Source organism: Ambystoma mexicanum, chromosome 2q (assembly GCF_040938575.1).
Source record: "Ambystoma mexicanum isolate Mex_15411 chromosome 2q, UKY_AmexF1_1, whole genome shotgun sequence".
Taxonomy (NCBI): domain Eukaryota; kingdom Metazoa; phylum Chordata; class Amphibia; order Caudata; family Ambystomatidae; genus Ambystoma; species Ambystoma mexicanum.
The window spans coordinates 434,582,539-434,598,026 of record NC_090924.1 but is presented as its reverse complement, the minus strand read 5'-3'; the positions used below and the strand labels follow the sequence as shown (position 1 = coordinate 434,598,026).

The window sequence follows — 15,488 nt, the reverse complement described above, 5'->3', positions numbered from 1 at the left end:
CTTGCCATTGCGTTTTCCAAGGCTCTCTTAGCTTTCCCTCGGCTCCCTCCTGGACTTATAAGAACTACTCTTACCTGCTCTCTGAGTCGGGTTGCCTCACAGATACTGCCTGGGATCTTGCGGGGTGCTTGCTTCCTGGGCCCTGTATTGTTGGTTGTTCCTCCATCGGTAATGGACTTGACCGTCCCTTCCGTATGGGTCGTTCATCCACCACCACTCCAGATGCTTCTCAAGCCCGTCTATGTGACTTTGCGACAAGCCAGGGTTAGCGGTATCGGCGCAGTTGTCGGACCTTACGGTCCACCCACTAGAGATCACGCCACCACAGCCCAATTTCCGTCCTTTCTTTTGGATGGTTCCCGGCTGACTGGTATGATGCTTTCCAGGCATCTCATAAATAAGATTTGTCGTTTCTCCTCTTTCTCTTTGCCTTGCTTTTGCCCACCGAGCACCACGTTTCACTCGTATAACTTTTGGCATTCTGCCTCTGTGCCGGACGACTTCTCCACTTTCTGCTTCTACTTCGACTACTGCCAACATCTAGTCGGCCTGCGAGACGTTCTTGTGCATTCTCTTGACCCACACCCTCCACGTTTCTCTCTGGTGCCTCTCGAGTCTTCTTTCAGTTTTACCTCCACCTTGACCTCGATTTCTAATTCTATCTTCCTCTCCACCTCTCTCTCTCTGTCTCCATCTCTCTTACGCCGTCCTTTGTTTTCTAGCTTCTTGATATATCAGGATACCTCACGGTGTATCATCAGTTCCATTGACAACAGCTTGTCTAGTGTTTTTCCTGCTTGACTAGCATTCTCAAGTTTTTCTTTGTCCCTGTACTTGCCACATTGAGATTGTCAGACCCAGTACAATAACACATGGTTTCCGATATATGTCTAGAAAAAGAGGTTTGGGCGCTGTTACTACCTTATGGGGTCGGGAGCTAAAGGGGCCACATTCCCAATTTGCGTCCTTGTTGTGGGGAGGGGAGCTCCTCTCCATGAGGTCTTCCTGCATATTACCACAACTATGGGAACTATTGGTTTGCGGCTGCACATCCCTAGCCTCATGGAAAGGGTCTCACCCTTTGAGACAAGTGATGCTATCGGAAGGATCATCACAGTGCTCACACTTGGGCATCAACGTAAAATGTGGTACAGTGTGAGATTAATGGAAGCAGATTGTGGTTTAAACGCAGGTGGATTTACCAATATTTCAGGCTCTGAAAATTCTGGATTATCTATGAATCACTGCTTGAGGTGTGCCAAAAAATACAGTGGTGATGCAAACAGAATTGAGTTCCAGATTTCTGCAAACCGGCTAGCCGTGTTTTCCTCTTTGTTCAATGGGGAACCGTTGTGGATAATCCCATACATCTTGGAAACCGTTGTCCCCTGATGCCGGAAGATCAGGGAGGAAGCAGAGGTCATCTTGTGTTCGGTACGTCTCAGACTTTGTGAACTGAGCATCTGTTCCACATTGGTCTGCAACTGTGCTGCTGGTGCCACTGGGACTTATTCTTTGTTGTCTTCATGAGGGCAGTTAGTCCCCAGGCACGTTCCCATGGCTGACTCTAGTGGTTGGCAGTTTGTCAATAAATTCACATTAAAATAAACAAGGGCACAAACAATGGATACCACAGACGTCTCTGTGCTTGGACAGAGTTTTAGAGTTACAGTTTAGAGTTACATGAAAGTTTTAGACTTGGAGTTTAGAGTTACATGAAAGTTTGTTAGGATCAGAGCCTGTTTTGGAAAATCAAAACTTAGAAATAATAGAAATCCCAGAGCTAAATAATATACCAACAAAGCAAGAGATGGCAAAAGTAATGATACACAATAGCGAGAACGATATGCTCTGTGAGCAATGAAATTTAGAAAATAATATAGATCTTGAGTCTGAGATGCGAGATGAAGTAGATGTAGAATATTTAGGTGCAAATATGGCGAAGACTTTCTCACATAGCTGCAACGATATAGAACCCCATGAATTCTTTGCCCCATTGTTAGAACATGGTGCTAGCACAACCTTAAAATCAAAAGTGATAGCCAATAAGGTCAACGGCCAAAGTAAAGACAACAGTGAAGTGTATAAAGTGGTAGAAGATCCCAGAGAATATAAATAGCAAGATGATCTTGATGATAGTAATAGCAGTATGTCATCAAATGAGATGTTTGAGGCGTTCAAGAACTTACTGAAACATCTTATACGTAATACAGAAAACTGAAAAAAAATAGACTTGCAATCTCTGTTATTACATAAAAGTATAAATCGAGGTAGGAAATCGGTATGTGAGCACAGTACAGCTACAGATGATCTCAATGAGATACGCTGCTTAGAAATGCCGTTAAATATTAAATGGTGCCAAATTAAAACTGAATAAAAAACAGAATACTAATATTGGAAAATATCAAGTAAAAAGAAAACATACAGTCAAAATTAAAAGACAGAAAATCAATTCAATAAACTATTCCTTTATGTAAGACAATCGTATAATTCTTAGAAAAAACGCTTGTGTATTACCAGAATTAGCCACCCAAAGCATATCTAATGATCAACTGACAAGTCCCACCACCAAAATAAGTAAGCCAGTTAATGAAGAGAACAAAGAAGAAACACAGAAGGGGAGGATAAGAATTACAGTAGATGAGCACTTGAGTGTAAGTGAAGTTAACACACAGAAAAGTAAAGATAACTTAGATCAGCCAAGCAATTTATTAGATGAGAATTCAACTAAAAAAGTTGTGAGAGGTTGCCCACCTATTCATAAACCTTTGAAACAAAGTAACATCCCAGATTCTTGGTCTGCTAGCAAAGAACCAAGCGGGTTGACACCCATGCAGGATGGGGTTAAAGAACAACAAGGTTTTACACGTGCCCTACAAATACAACCAGAATTATGAGACAGAATTATGGCCCCCCTTAATAGATCTGCTGTGTTATTTATACAACATTCGGTAGTAGCGTTGAAAGTAATCACTTCAAAAGATATTAAAATAATAAGATGTAGAAAAGACATTGGAATATCGGACCAACATTTGGTTCCAATGAAGCGCAACATTGGATTATATCCTCCGCTCTGAAGTTGAGTTGTTTCAAATGGGATATTCTTTTAAAGTTGTGTGGATACCAGTGATTAAAACGAGAGCAAGACTACCATCTGAACAGCAGGAAATGGCACAGAACCATCAAAGTACAAGTTTTCCACAAAACAAGTTAAATAATGAGGATACGGGAAAACAAGCGCAATTCAGTAGAAGTACCAGTATTATACCAGTAGGACACAGTGATCCGGAGCCTGAGTTTACTCCGGGAAGGACGGAATTAGAAACACCTGAAAGCCTTGGTTATTGGCAATGGCTTCCAGTTGCTTTTAAGCAACACTTAAACTCAACACGCCAGCGATGTAAATCTCATTTACTCATGGAACACACGTGGACACTCTCATATATTTGGAGATAATGGATTAATTTCGGCACTAGATATATTTATGTTGGTAGCCCTCCAAGAAACATGGTTAACTTAGCCAGTTCAGTTCGATGGTCGAAGTACTGTCCAACAAGTAGCCTGTAAAGGTCTGAAAGGAAGACCATGGGGTGGCTGCTGTTGACTGTGAAATCTCCAACAACTATAAAAGAATCAACAAATGATGTACAGGGTGCTATAATTAAACATCTGAATTGAACTACATTCTGTATAAACATCTATGTTCCTCTCAATCTTAAGGCCACAACCAAGAACGCTCAAGTTGTACCATTGATCCTCCAAATATATTCGCACCGGTATCCCATATCGATGGTAGGAGATTTCAATGCAAAAATAGGTGACACCCAATCAGTACAAAATAACAAAGATAGGTGCGTCTCCGAACCTGTTAGTATTATTGTTGCTATATGGATGTGAGATTTGGAGTCATTATATGGATGACCATAAAGGAATTGAAGCCTGCATGTTAAGAAAATTATTTATACTGCCAAAAATGTTTACTATCGAGTATATATATTCGGAATTCGGAGTGAAAGTTGCTGTAACAGAATATCTGAAAAAAAGGGTGATGTGCTATGACAATTCGATGTTGTTAGACAATGGGCCTCATTACAAGTATGGCGTAAGGCAACAACCGCGCCGGTATCGCTACCGGCACCGTTGCTACCGTACCGCCATACTAGGAGTTCTGCTTGTGGGTGCCCTTGCAGCCACCAGGTCTGACCTGGTGGCCGTACCGGCACCCGCAAGCAGAACATGATGGTAGCACCGGTACCGTTATTAACGGTACCGGTGCTACCACCCTCCCCATTCCCATTGAGCCCTATGGGGCTCAATGGTAATGGGGATATACCGGGCCCGGCACCTGCGAAAGGGCAATTACCGGGTCTGGCTGGGCCAAAATAGCCCGGTAATTGCCCATTCGCGGGTGCCGGACCTGGATGCAAGTTTGGAGGTAGCCTTGCCGGTAAAACCGGCAAGGCTACCTCCAACCTCGTAATGAGGCCCAATGACACAATAATAGTCACTTATATACATGCATATCTCCAGATAGGCAGCGTTACAACATTTGGGACCATTGGTAACATTGTTACATTGTATAGGAAATAGTCTGATGGATATGAAGTAGCCATATCTAATTGATTGTCTAATAGGTTTATATTCTGGCTAAAACTAAAAATGTTAGTATATAGCCAAGAATGTCATCTGATAAGATGAGAATTGGCAACAAAGAAAAATAGTGGGCGTTACTGTCAATATTGGATGTCCCGTATAACTATGCCTGGCTACATTAGAGCGTACCCTAACTCCTATATATTTCGAAATTATCTTTTAATGAAATTTAATATCTGTGCAACCTTGGAAATAGTAGGCAATAGATTGGGGAGATTGCTTACCTCAAGATTGTGCCGGCTGTGTGGATGCAATGAGATAGAAACTATGAAACATCTCTTGTTGACTGTGAAAGTCTAATCAAGATACGTGAATCATTTTAAAATCTTATGACAATACTTTAGATTGTAGTGAAACTAATAGAATATGGCTAATTTATAAAAGGGGATGATGTAAATTTTACGTTTTTATGGTGAAATTTTATCTGAAAATATTAATGATTTTTTAAATTTTATCCTAAAATGAAAGTTGTTTTAATGTGTTTATCTTCATGAATGGTCACTGAGCTACATTCATTAGTATTGTAACTTCATGAAATAGTATTTAAATTTGAAGTATTATGTGTATATGTCTGTATGTAATTTATGTTGTGTATATACAAAGCTGATAGGCTATAAGTATATAATAAACTGAAACTGAAACTAATTGGGTAAGAGGAAGGATCTGAGCCCGGCTGAGGGGGTTCCGGGGTGAACTGTGAGTCACCCGAGAAAGAATATTTTCTGAACATTGGAAAAGGGGATCTGAGCTCAGAAGAAAGGGATACAAAGTAACGATTGTTGCATAAAAGGGATCAGAGCACAGCGGAGGGGGATCCAGAGTGAAGAGTGAATCACCGGATTTGAGTACTTGTAAGAGGAAAATAACATTTTGTTTGTTTTGGTACCTCAGGCCCTCTGAATCTGCATTATTATTATTTGAGGGTCGTAGCTTGTTGCGATCTGTAGATTTAGGATTAGATAGGCGTTTGTCATGCCCTTGTTGAAGTTCAATAAACACCCTTGAACTGTGGTCCCTTGTGTCTGTCTTACTGTTGATACCATACCTTCCTTACAAACGGACAGTGGAATGTCGCAACAGGTGTAACATGGAGTTTGCATTCAGTGCAATTCACTTGCACAGCTTGTGTGCACACTACACGAGTGGCACCTTTGCAGTCACTTAAATAGTACAGGGTTAATTCAGGACGTAAAGGTGAAACACATGCATGGGTGTGTGGTATAATGTAGTCTTCCATAGCCCAAGTGTTATTAATCAAGTGCACACTTCCCCAGGAATGTAGTTCCTGAAACTCATAGAAGGTATGGTTTGTATGGGTATATTAAAAACACCATGCAAAATCCAAGTGGGCACCTCAAGCGCCCAGACAGATGATGATGCAAAGCTTTCCTTGAGCATGCTGAGCAAAAGGAATGTAGAACTTGACATTGCCTGGCGCTTTGCAACAGCGGACAAGTTAAGTGCATCCGTTCTGGCCATGAAATCACATTCCCATCTCAAACTCCTCTACTGTCCAGAAAGTCTGTTACAACAGAAAGACTTACTGCTGCTACTTGGTCCCTTCTAATAATGGACAGGTAATTTTGGATCAATCCCACTACATCCATCATGACATCCCTTGGTGCATAGAAGCCCTGCTCTAGTGCTTGATCATTGGAAGCTGATGTATAGAATCCATTGCATTGCCTCACTCTCAGTCTGCAGGATTTGCATTATTGCTTCTGACCAAGTGTGTGTTTTACATGTCATGGACACTTGCCCCTCCCCGCAAAGTATCATAGGGTTGGAGGTGGTGCAGGTAGCTGTGCACCTGGTCCGTCCACTCTTCAGAAAAGAAGCTGTCTGCATGATGGCTGTCCAATTCTTGTCTTTTATGAAAGTATCTAGGGATCTTATCACCTCATTGAGGTGGAATTGTGAAATAATTCTTTGACACATTTTACTTATGTATACGGCTTAAGTCAGTGAAGTGTTGTGGGAGTTCCAAGCCTGACATGGGTCCATACTGGTCCCTGCTTTCCTTTTATTGCATTAGTTTGCCTGAACGTCACACAACACAGATGGCCCTGACGCATAGGTAATATGCTTGGTGCCAATGCATTTCTTTTCTTCTCTATATGATGCACTCCAGAACTCACCTTCTTCATTCTTCCAATCAAGCTCAAGATAGCATTACTGCGTGTACTCTGGAACTGTTTGTAATTTAAGAAATACTTTAAATGTGGGAATCTGCATGCCATGTCCAACATCTAAACACCCTTGCTTTTCCATATTTGTTGACCTCATTTAGACCAAAGAGGTACAGTCTCCTGCCACGTTTGTTCAGTCATGTTTGAAAAGAAATCTCTGTCAAATATAGCTGAATTTGTAACATACTTGTGCTGTGCACTATCTGGCTCTGGGGTGAATTTATACTGAGTCTCAAACTTGTAATCCCCTTCTTCGTATGGCTTTAGTGAAATATTTGGGAAATGTACTTGGAATTTAGGACTATCATTTTGTAATGGTACCGCACAGTGTCCCCAGAAAGTGTATTTAGGCCACTGGATGGGCTCATGCTTGGCAGAAAAAAGGGTATTGTAATGTCTCACATAACACACATGGGGCCCCATATGATGGGGGTCTTCAACATCAGCAAAAGGATGAAACAAAGCATTCTGTGCAAATGTTTGGAGCCTGGTTCTTAACAGTTTGTTGTATGTTCTGGATACAGGTTACTTGATGCAAACAGTCTGGATTCATCAATCACAGAAAAAGTGTGAACTTGCCACTATTTGGCTGGACCATTAAATATTTCAAGTGATGGCATTGACACATGATCCCTGTTTTTAGAGGAAACATGTATTGAGGCTAGAGTACCTTTAGCTCTCTCTTCTCTAACGTGTGTGAAGAACATAAAGACTTTAGAACAACTGCTGTGCTTAGTGCTCAAAAAGGTCCAGAAAACAGTGAGATGAAAAATATTGTGAGACTCAACCATAACAGAAAAATGAACACTGCCAACATTATATAAATGTGTTACAGAAAGTCTGTCTAAATAAATTCCTTTACGGGTTTAGAAACCCAGGAGACGTTCTACTTCCAAATTGGCAGAGCCCCAGTCCCTTCTGAATTGATGTGTTGTGGTCAAGTGTGGCATATTCTTTATCACCTTGGATGTCAACCATCATCATCCGTTGAATCTCCATCTCCTCTTCTTCAGGCTCCTCAATTGGATGAGGATGGTGCCTCAGAAACAATGTGGTAACCATTTGGAGCACGTTTCAGGTGATCCACGGAAACTTGTCTGGTGCCTCTCTTGTTTGGTATTGCAGGAAGGACGGGGGTTCTGGAACCCTTCAATCTGATTACTCACACTAGCGGTCTATAGGAAGGGCCAAATGGAGACTTGCCATGGATCTTCTCCGGGATCCAGTCTCCCGCCTTGAGGGTGGTGTCAGGAGTGGCCTCAGCAGCTTACACTGGGCGATCTTCCCTCAGTAGAGTTGTTGCCAACAGGTTGTTCTTGTTTGGAGAGTGGATTGGGAAGATTGTGCAGATCAGGCATGAATATTCTTCTTTCAAACAAGAGTTCAAATGGCGTCTTACCCTGCATAGAGACCAACATGGTTATTTAGGCTTCTTATTACTAGCGGCACATGGTCCAACCTGGTACCCCCCATTGAAATGATGCATTTTGTCAGGCACAACTTTATGGAGTGATTCACACTTTCTATTACACCATTGGTTTTAGGACCAAATGGATTAGAAAAATGCAGCACTGATCCCTAAGCCTCTCAAGCCTTTTTCAGAGGCCACCCTGCGAAAGCCTGATCATTATTGGCATGGAATGCCTGATTTGCTATCAGGGCTACTACACCCCATACATCCTGTATGCCTGATTTGCAGTCTGCTCCTTCTGAGGGATCATCCAGGTTAACCTTGTGCAAGAATCTACTATTTCTAAAATATATGTGTACATCTTTACAGCTGGTAGTGGGCCTGTGTGATCCAAATATTGAATCTCAAAAGGAGAATTTGTCTTTCTTAAAGGAGCATCCATTGTCTTTGTACTGTGATTGACAGTCATCTTCCGACATATGTCACAGTTTGCCATGTATATTTTTACTTATTGTCTTAAACCTGGTCACCAATATCGATCAAGAAGCAGCTGCGTGGTAGCAGTAATCCCAAAATGGGTAAACACAAGTTCAGCATGAGTGGTAGCTATTAGCATTTCTCTATATACTATTTGAGGATTTATCGTTCAATGGGATCTCCCTTTTTCATAGGAATTGTAACTAATGCTTTGTTATTCTCCGTCAAAAATAACATTGTATTCACGTTGGAAAGTAAACCAGCTCAAGGATAATGACTTCTTTTCTATCGGCTCAGGCCTTCTCTCTGCTTATCTACTCTGCCCAGCACACCAGCAAGGCTCAAGCCATCCAAATACAACTGCTCTTTGACCCCGGTCTCTCTAGGTGTGGCCTATATATTAAATGTCTGACAAAAAAGCCAGCGGTAAGATGAAAAATGTCAATGTCCATTCTAGAAGTCAATCCGTCCGCATAACCTCTGTACAGAGTGAGGCATTTTAAACCTTGGTTTTTTGTACCTTCACCTTTTCAACTCTTGGTGTATGCGGTCTGAGATAAGTCAGTTACAAAAAATGTAGCTCTCCGCTCAGCTCTTGGGGAAACTTCCTCTATTTGTCTAGCAAGTGAACTTAATGGCAAGGGTAGTCATACATCTCTATGCTGAGGTTTGTGTGCATCCTGTTTGTTTCAGTACACATTGCATTTTTTGTTTTAAATCTTACAGACCTTTGACTAAACATGGACACAGCTTGCCTGCCACATCCTCCAGGGCATATCATATATGCAGGGCAAGAACAAAAATTGCCTCTCTTCAGTGATGATGTCATACTCTTGGTTACAAACCAAATCACCTTTATTTCTAGGCTATTAGCATTGATGGGTGACTTCAGTCTGGTTTCTGGGTTCTGTCTGTTCTTCATGATAATCTTAATGTTTGTCTCAAATTTGTGTGACTTGAATGTATATTTGCACTATTCTCTTCTTGGCATAGGATACCAAACGACAGAGATGCACGTGGTTATCATGCTGCAGGAGAAATGTGATCCCCAGCATCTAACTAGGTATTTATACATTGAAAGAATTTGAGCAAGCTAAGAACTAAACAATTACTCAGAGTGCAAGAAATTGATCCGGAATCCAAGAGTAGTGCGACTATAGATTCAAGTCACACCAATTTGAGAGATATTTGGAGACTATATGAAATATACAACAGGCGAGCATTTGGATTATCATGTAGTACAGACAGATACTGTAAATAAGGAAGTAGTCCTGATGAAGTTCAACATAGGATAGTTGACATTCATGTCCTATGCGGTGAAACATGCGTAGGCTGCAATTAATATGTGGTTCCATTAAGTAATAGATTGCTATGAACTCCATTGAGCTATTGTGTACAACAAATGGTGTAAGTAGCGGAACCAAGGAAGTTCCAACTATCCTTGGAAAAGCTACATGTAATTTTCATTTCTGTGATTATACTTTTGTCGATGCTACCAGTACATATTTGTTCCAATAAGAAATATAAAAATATATCTACATCTTTAATTTCTTTGCATTATTCCTGATTTACCTTTATGTTGGAGAATGTTTTGTATATCCCAAACAATTTGGAAGCAGAATGAGTGAGACATAGTAGGCTGCAAATTGCAATTCATGGTATGTCTTCCCAGTAATGACAGACCATTGGCTATGGTTCAACTACAAGCTATTAGGGGTGCTATGAGGTTTTAGGATTGGTTTGCTACTCCATATCTACAACTTAATCCAAGAGTATTATGGTATAAGATTTCAAACTTTGAGGATGGGGAGAGGTGGTGAATCATCTCCTCACTCGCACCAAAAAAAGTAGAAGCCCAATTCACAAGGGCATCTGAAAGAGCGCATTTTAGATGTGCTCACTCAGATGCCCTTTTTGGCCTCTTTCCGCAAATAAGGAGGCATTTCAGGACATTTAAAAGTGCATCCCAAATTCACAAACTGGATGCGCTTTTAAATGCTCTGAAACGAGTGTCATCTCCCTGCGCCTTTCAAACAGGCACAGAGGGAGGCACAAATCCTAACAGGATAATTTCTGACCCTGTCATGATTTTCTTTTTAAGTGTGACAGCCGAGGGTTTCATTGTGGCTGTCACACTAGCATTTATTGTGTGTCATTTCACGAGACGTACCCTTTAGTGGCCTGTCTTCGTGAAATGCGCTTCCCGCAACCATGTGATTGCTGGGAGACACTCATACATTAGGGTCGGGGGTTGGGGGGAAGCTGGACACTGCATCTTTGCACCACTGTCCAGCCCCTCCAGAAATGCTCACGGCACTTTTGTGGATAAGGTGACCTGAGCATTTCTGAAAATAGCGCAAATGAAACAAGCGCATTGAAAATCTGGCCCGTACTGTTTATCCTGAAGTAAATGTTTGACGACATCCCCAAATTGAAGTCTGTGTTTTGATTCCACTCGACTTCATGACAGAGGCAAAGTCATTGAGAGAAGGATGAGGAGATGGGGGAGCAACCGTGGCCTTTAGAGGAGAGTTTGCTGGTTTGGGAGAGCAGGGAGGGGGTTATAGTATTCTTGTAGTATGCATTTGCTCAGTCAAAGACAGCTGAGTATACAAGAAGGTATTCCTTATAGGGTGCAAGAAGGAGCAGTGCTTGGTCAAGAGTCTCAGGTGGATTTGCATGGTCGACTTCAGATGGCAGATCAAAGGATCCACCAAGTGCTAGATGTGTGATCAAGAGGGGGTGAAAGACCAAGTAGGTTAGCATTTTGAGATGCAAATGCCAAGTTGAAGGCCACAGAGACCTGCTCTATAGAGCTGACCTTTGATGTAGAGAAAGAAATCAAGGGGCCATGAAGTTTTATAAACAGGGTGGTAGGAGGTAGGGAGCGGAGAGAGTGAGCTGTGACAAACTGCTGGTATTATGCATTCCTTCTGAGTCTAAGGCAGTTTCAGTAATAGTATTGCTCCTCCATTTTATACACTCTAAGGCCCTCTCAAGAGTTTTTTTGGGGGAGCCCTGTTATATACTGTTTGCACAGTCTAGCCTTGGGAGACAGCGAATATATTGCCAGTGCCCTTTGTAAGAAGGTGAGGAAAGGCATTATGCACCTGATTGATTGGGATGGGAAAAGCATTTTCACACCTGTTTTTCAATGTGATGTTTTCCAATCAGAGGTGGTGTTCCATCAGGATTCCTAGGTTCTTGACTACTTATGATTTCAGAGGGCAGCTACCCATTTTGATCGGCCACAACATGGTAGTGGGGATTTTTGCTATGGTGCACCAGATAAGTACTTTGGTCTTGTTGGGGTTCAGTTTGAACTAGTTTCTGGTCATCCTATCATTCATTCATGTGAGGAAGTTGTGTAGTGCCCACCCACATAACGAATTTAAAACGTTCAGACCATGTAAAATAGGTACTACTGGAGGTTATATAAGGTTTGCCTCCTTTCAGAATATTGGTCTCTGGTGGCCTGGGCACTTAAGTGTGTGAATGTGTGCACATAGGTCTTGCTACAGCAATGCAATGTGTACAAGGCCGACAATGGTATTCTTGAATGTACCTGAGGACACAATGGAGCGAGTCATACACAGACATCACATCACTTCTGCTAAAAAAAATGCCACATCTTGAGAGAGATCCAAATCTTTGTACCACGGTAGCTCTCCCCTCACACACAGGACACCTCCTTTTTCAGATATGTCTATTGGTGACATTGAATTGAAGAAAGGTGTGTGGTGCAAGTGCCTCTAAACAGGGCTACCTGTATGATGCAGTGGGAAATAATAGCCCTCAGAAAAAACTGGGAAGGGGTCTACAGGAGAGCAATCCAAAGGCCCCATTAGTTACTAAAATGCAGTTGCATCACATGGGCCGCCATGATTATGAAGTCGTGGAAAATTGATTAACTGTATTTTTTGGTAACGTTTTGTTGTTTTTCCACAGGGCCTGCATGTTCTGGACACCTGGTGGTGAACAGCTGTTACCTCTATGGATCAATACAGCATCCTGGGCCGCATTGGCGAGGGAGCCCATGGCATTGTTTTCAAAGCCAAACACATCGAGGTCAGTAGATCGGTGAATTGCTAATAGACATAAACGTGAAATTGATTGCCCCATTGATTTTTCTGTGGTTCCTTAAGGACACCTAAGGCCATTCAGTGTTGAAATCTCTGAAATGCCTCAGCTAACACATTTTTTTAAGGGGGAGCATTGGATAGAACTCATTTAGGTATGCCATCAGTAACACCAATCTGTGATATTCTGGCAAATGCTCTCACATGGGATCAATTTAAAGGTAAGGTATCTTTACAGTAATGTTTACATTGACCCATCCATACTCTCGCATTGCTTCAGGAAGCTCACATTTTAGGAAAATAGTGTTTTCCTCATGTTTGTGAATAATCTCTCTGGGTTTTGTCTAGTTGCTTCCACTTCTGGCATTGATTCCATAATGTATTGTTTGGGGTGACATCAGAATACACAGAGATAAACTGATTTGTCCTTTTTTTTGCCATCAACTTTATCTTTTTCATCTTTTTGCTAGTGATCGTAAACTACTTTTAAGTGTCGAATGGCTGCTCAGAGTAGAGTATGTAAAAAGATTGTTACTTTAAATTTTTACGTTCTTTTCCTTTAAGTATGTCTACTCCAAAGGCTGGTTTCAAGAGGTGTGCAAACTGTGACTCGAAGATGTCGATCACAGATGTGCACAGGATATGCCTCTGGTGTCTCACTAAAGAGCACAAAGTCGATAACTGTCATTCCTGTCAGTCCCTGACTCGCAAGGCCTTGAAGGAGAGGAAGACTAAACTCACCTTGGGCCATTCGTATCAAAATCCCCATCATCTACTCTTTCGAAAAGGAGATCCTCCGAAGATAGGCCTAAGAAACGCTCCAAGCATTTAAGCGGTCTCCGTGAAGGAGCGATTTGCATCACTCGTCATCTTCTCGAAGAAAATCCAAGAAGATACGCCATCATTCTTTGTCCTCTGACTCCTCACCCGACGAGAGAAATTTAAGTTAGTCAGACAAGTCTGCCTTAGCAGCAGACTGGGAAGAGTTCCGTCAGAAGATAATGGATGTGCTGCCGAAGGTGGCCCCTCCTGGTTCCTTGAAAGATCCAAAAAAGGCTAACGTTCCCACCGAACCTTCTTAAGCCGGCAGGGAGTCGTTGAAGGCTCTGACTTGTGCACCCAAGACCCTGGGTCATAAGCCTATGATGCCTACTTGAGTGTGTCAACGCTGTTGACCGCAAGAGAAGCATCTAAGCCAAAGGCTTCCACATCTTCACAGTCGAAGGACTTGACATTGAGGTCTTCGACGTCGAAGCCATTGACGTCATCCTCCGATCCAGCTTCTGGTTTTAAACCGTTATTGAAGGACTTCTTTAGGTCTTATGAATCCATTTTTTGAGGAGGAAGAAGATTATGAAGACCTTATAACCGTTGGGTATGAATCTTTTGGCACACCTAATGTCCCTGAAGAACTCATTTCAGAGAAATCCCGAATTGAGGACTTGGCTACTTGCCTTAAGGAAGCCAGTGGTTTGGATACTTCCCCAGAAGTGGAGTTTGCTGCACAAGACTCAGCTGCTCACCCAGTGCGGCTTACAGGTCAGTGATGAACAAGGTCACTAAATATTTGGGTTTAGGACTTCCTCCAAAGGATATAGCACAGAATGATCGTACAAATATCCTGGACAAAGGACCCCATAACGAACCTGTAATGCCTTTCCACTATGCACTCAAAAACAAAATCTTGGAAAATTGGCAGAAGCTGGATACACTTCTGCTGTCAACAAGGAGTTGGTAAGAAAATATAAGCCATCGGCCATTGACCTTGACTTCCACATCTAAAGCAGCTGTGTATCCAACCATCCCACCTGACAGGGATGACAAGAAATATGATGTGCTAAGTAAAAGGGTGTTCGCCGATGGTAGTATGGCACTTAAAGCCATTTGTGCGCATTAGCCAAATAGACTTTCACTTTGTGGGATCTTGTTGTCTCCCAAGCGGCTGAAAATATTCCTGAGGCTGAAATGAGGGATGGCTTTATGCACAACATTCAGGATGGTAAGGAGGCTGCATGTCAGTCTCTCCAATCGGGACTGGATGGTTCCAACTGTTTTGGTTGCTCTTTGGCAGCAAGTGTAGTCACAGGAAGAATTCTAAGACTGTGCATATCTGAATTTGCTCCTGATGTCAGTCGAGACTTTTGGACATGACCTTCGAAGGGTCAAACCTTTTTGGGGCAAAGGCTGCTGAAAGCTTAGAGAAGCTGCAAGCTTCTAAGACGGCTGCAAAATCCTTGGTGCAGCCACCCGTCAACCTCAACAGCAACATCCGCATTTACAGAGTTGGAGAGGACGTTCCTTTCATTTCTACTCTTCATTTTGACAGAGAAGTAGAGGCAAATCTGCCCAAAGAGGGCAAAGGAGATTTGCATGTGGCACTAGAGGCAGAGGAGAAAGAACAGCTCAGGCAGTCACCTCCCCATTACCCTTTGCCACAGCAGCAACCCCAAAGCCACTCTGAGTGCTACACTCACAAGACTCCGGTGGGAGGCAGGTTGACTCAGCATCTTGAAGAATGGCAATAAATCAATTTGATGCTTGGGCGCTGCAGGCAGTAGCTCAAGGGTACTGTCTCCCGTTTTTGAAAAGGCCCCCTGACTTTCCACCCAGCGAGCAATCTCTACGGGGTCCAGACCCGCACCTTCTGCAGGAAATAATTTTCCTGCTGGAGAAAGGTGC

At 42.4% G+C, this 15,488-nt stretch overlaps 1 protein-coding gene across 2 annotated transcripts in view; it reads left to right on the top strand.

Annotated features, from left to right (window-relative positions):
• CDK20 (cyclin dependent kinase 20) overlaps positions 1-15,488 on the top strand; it is a 635,467-nt gene that overhangs the window by 25,571 nt on the left and 594,408 nt on the right. For both annotated transcript variants that reach the window (XM_069647476.1, XM_069647474.1), the window contains exon 2: positions 12,679-12,798. In XM_069647476.1, coding sequence (XP_069503577.1) covers positions 12,724-12,798 — 75 coding nt within the window. In that variant the 5' untranslated portion in view covers positions 12,679-12,723. The remainder of the gene's footprint in view (positions 1-12,678; positions 12,799-15,488) is intronic.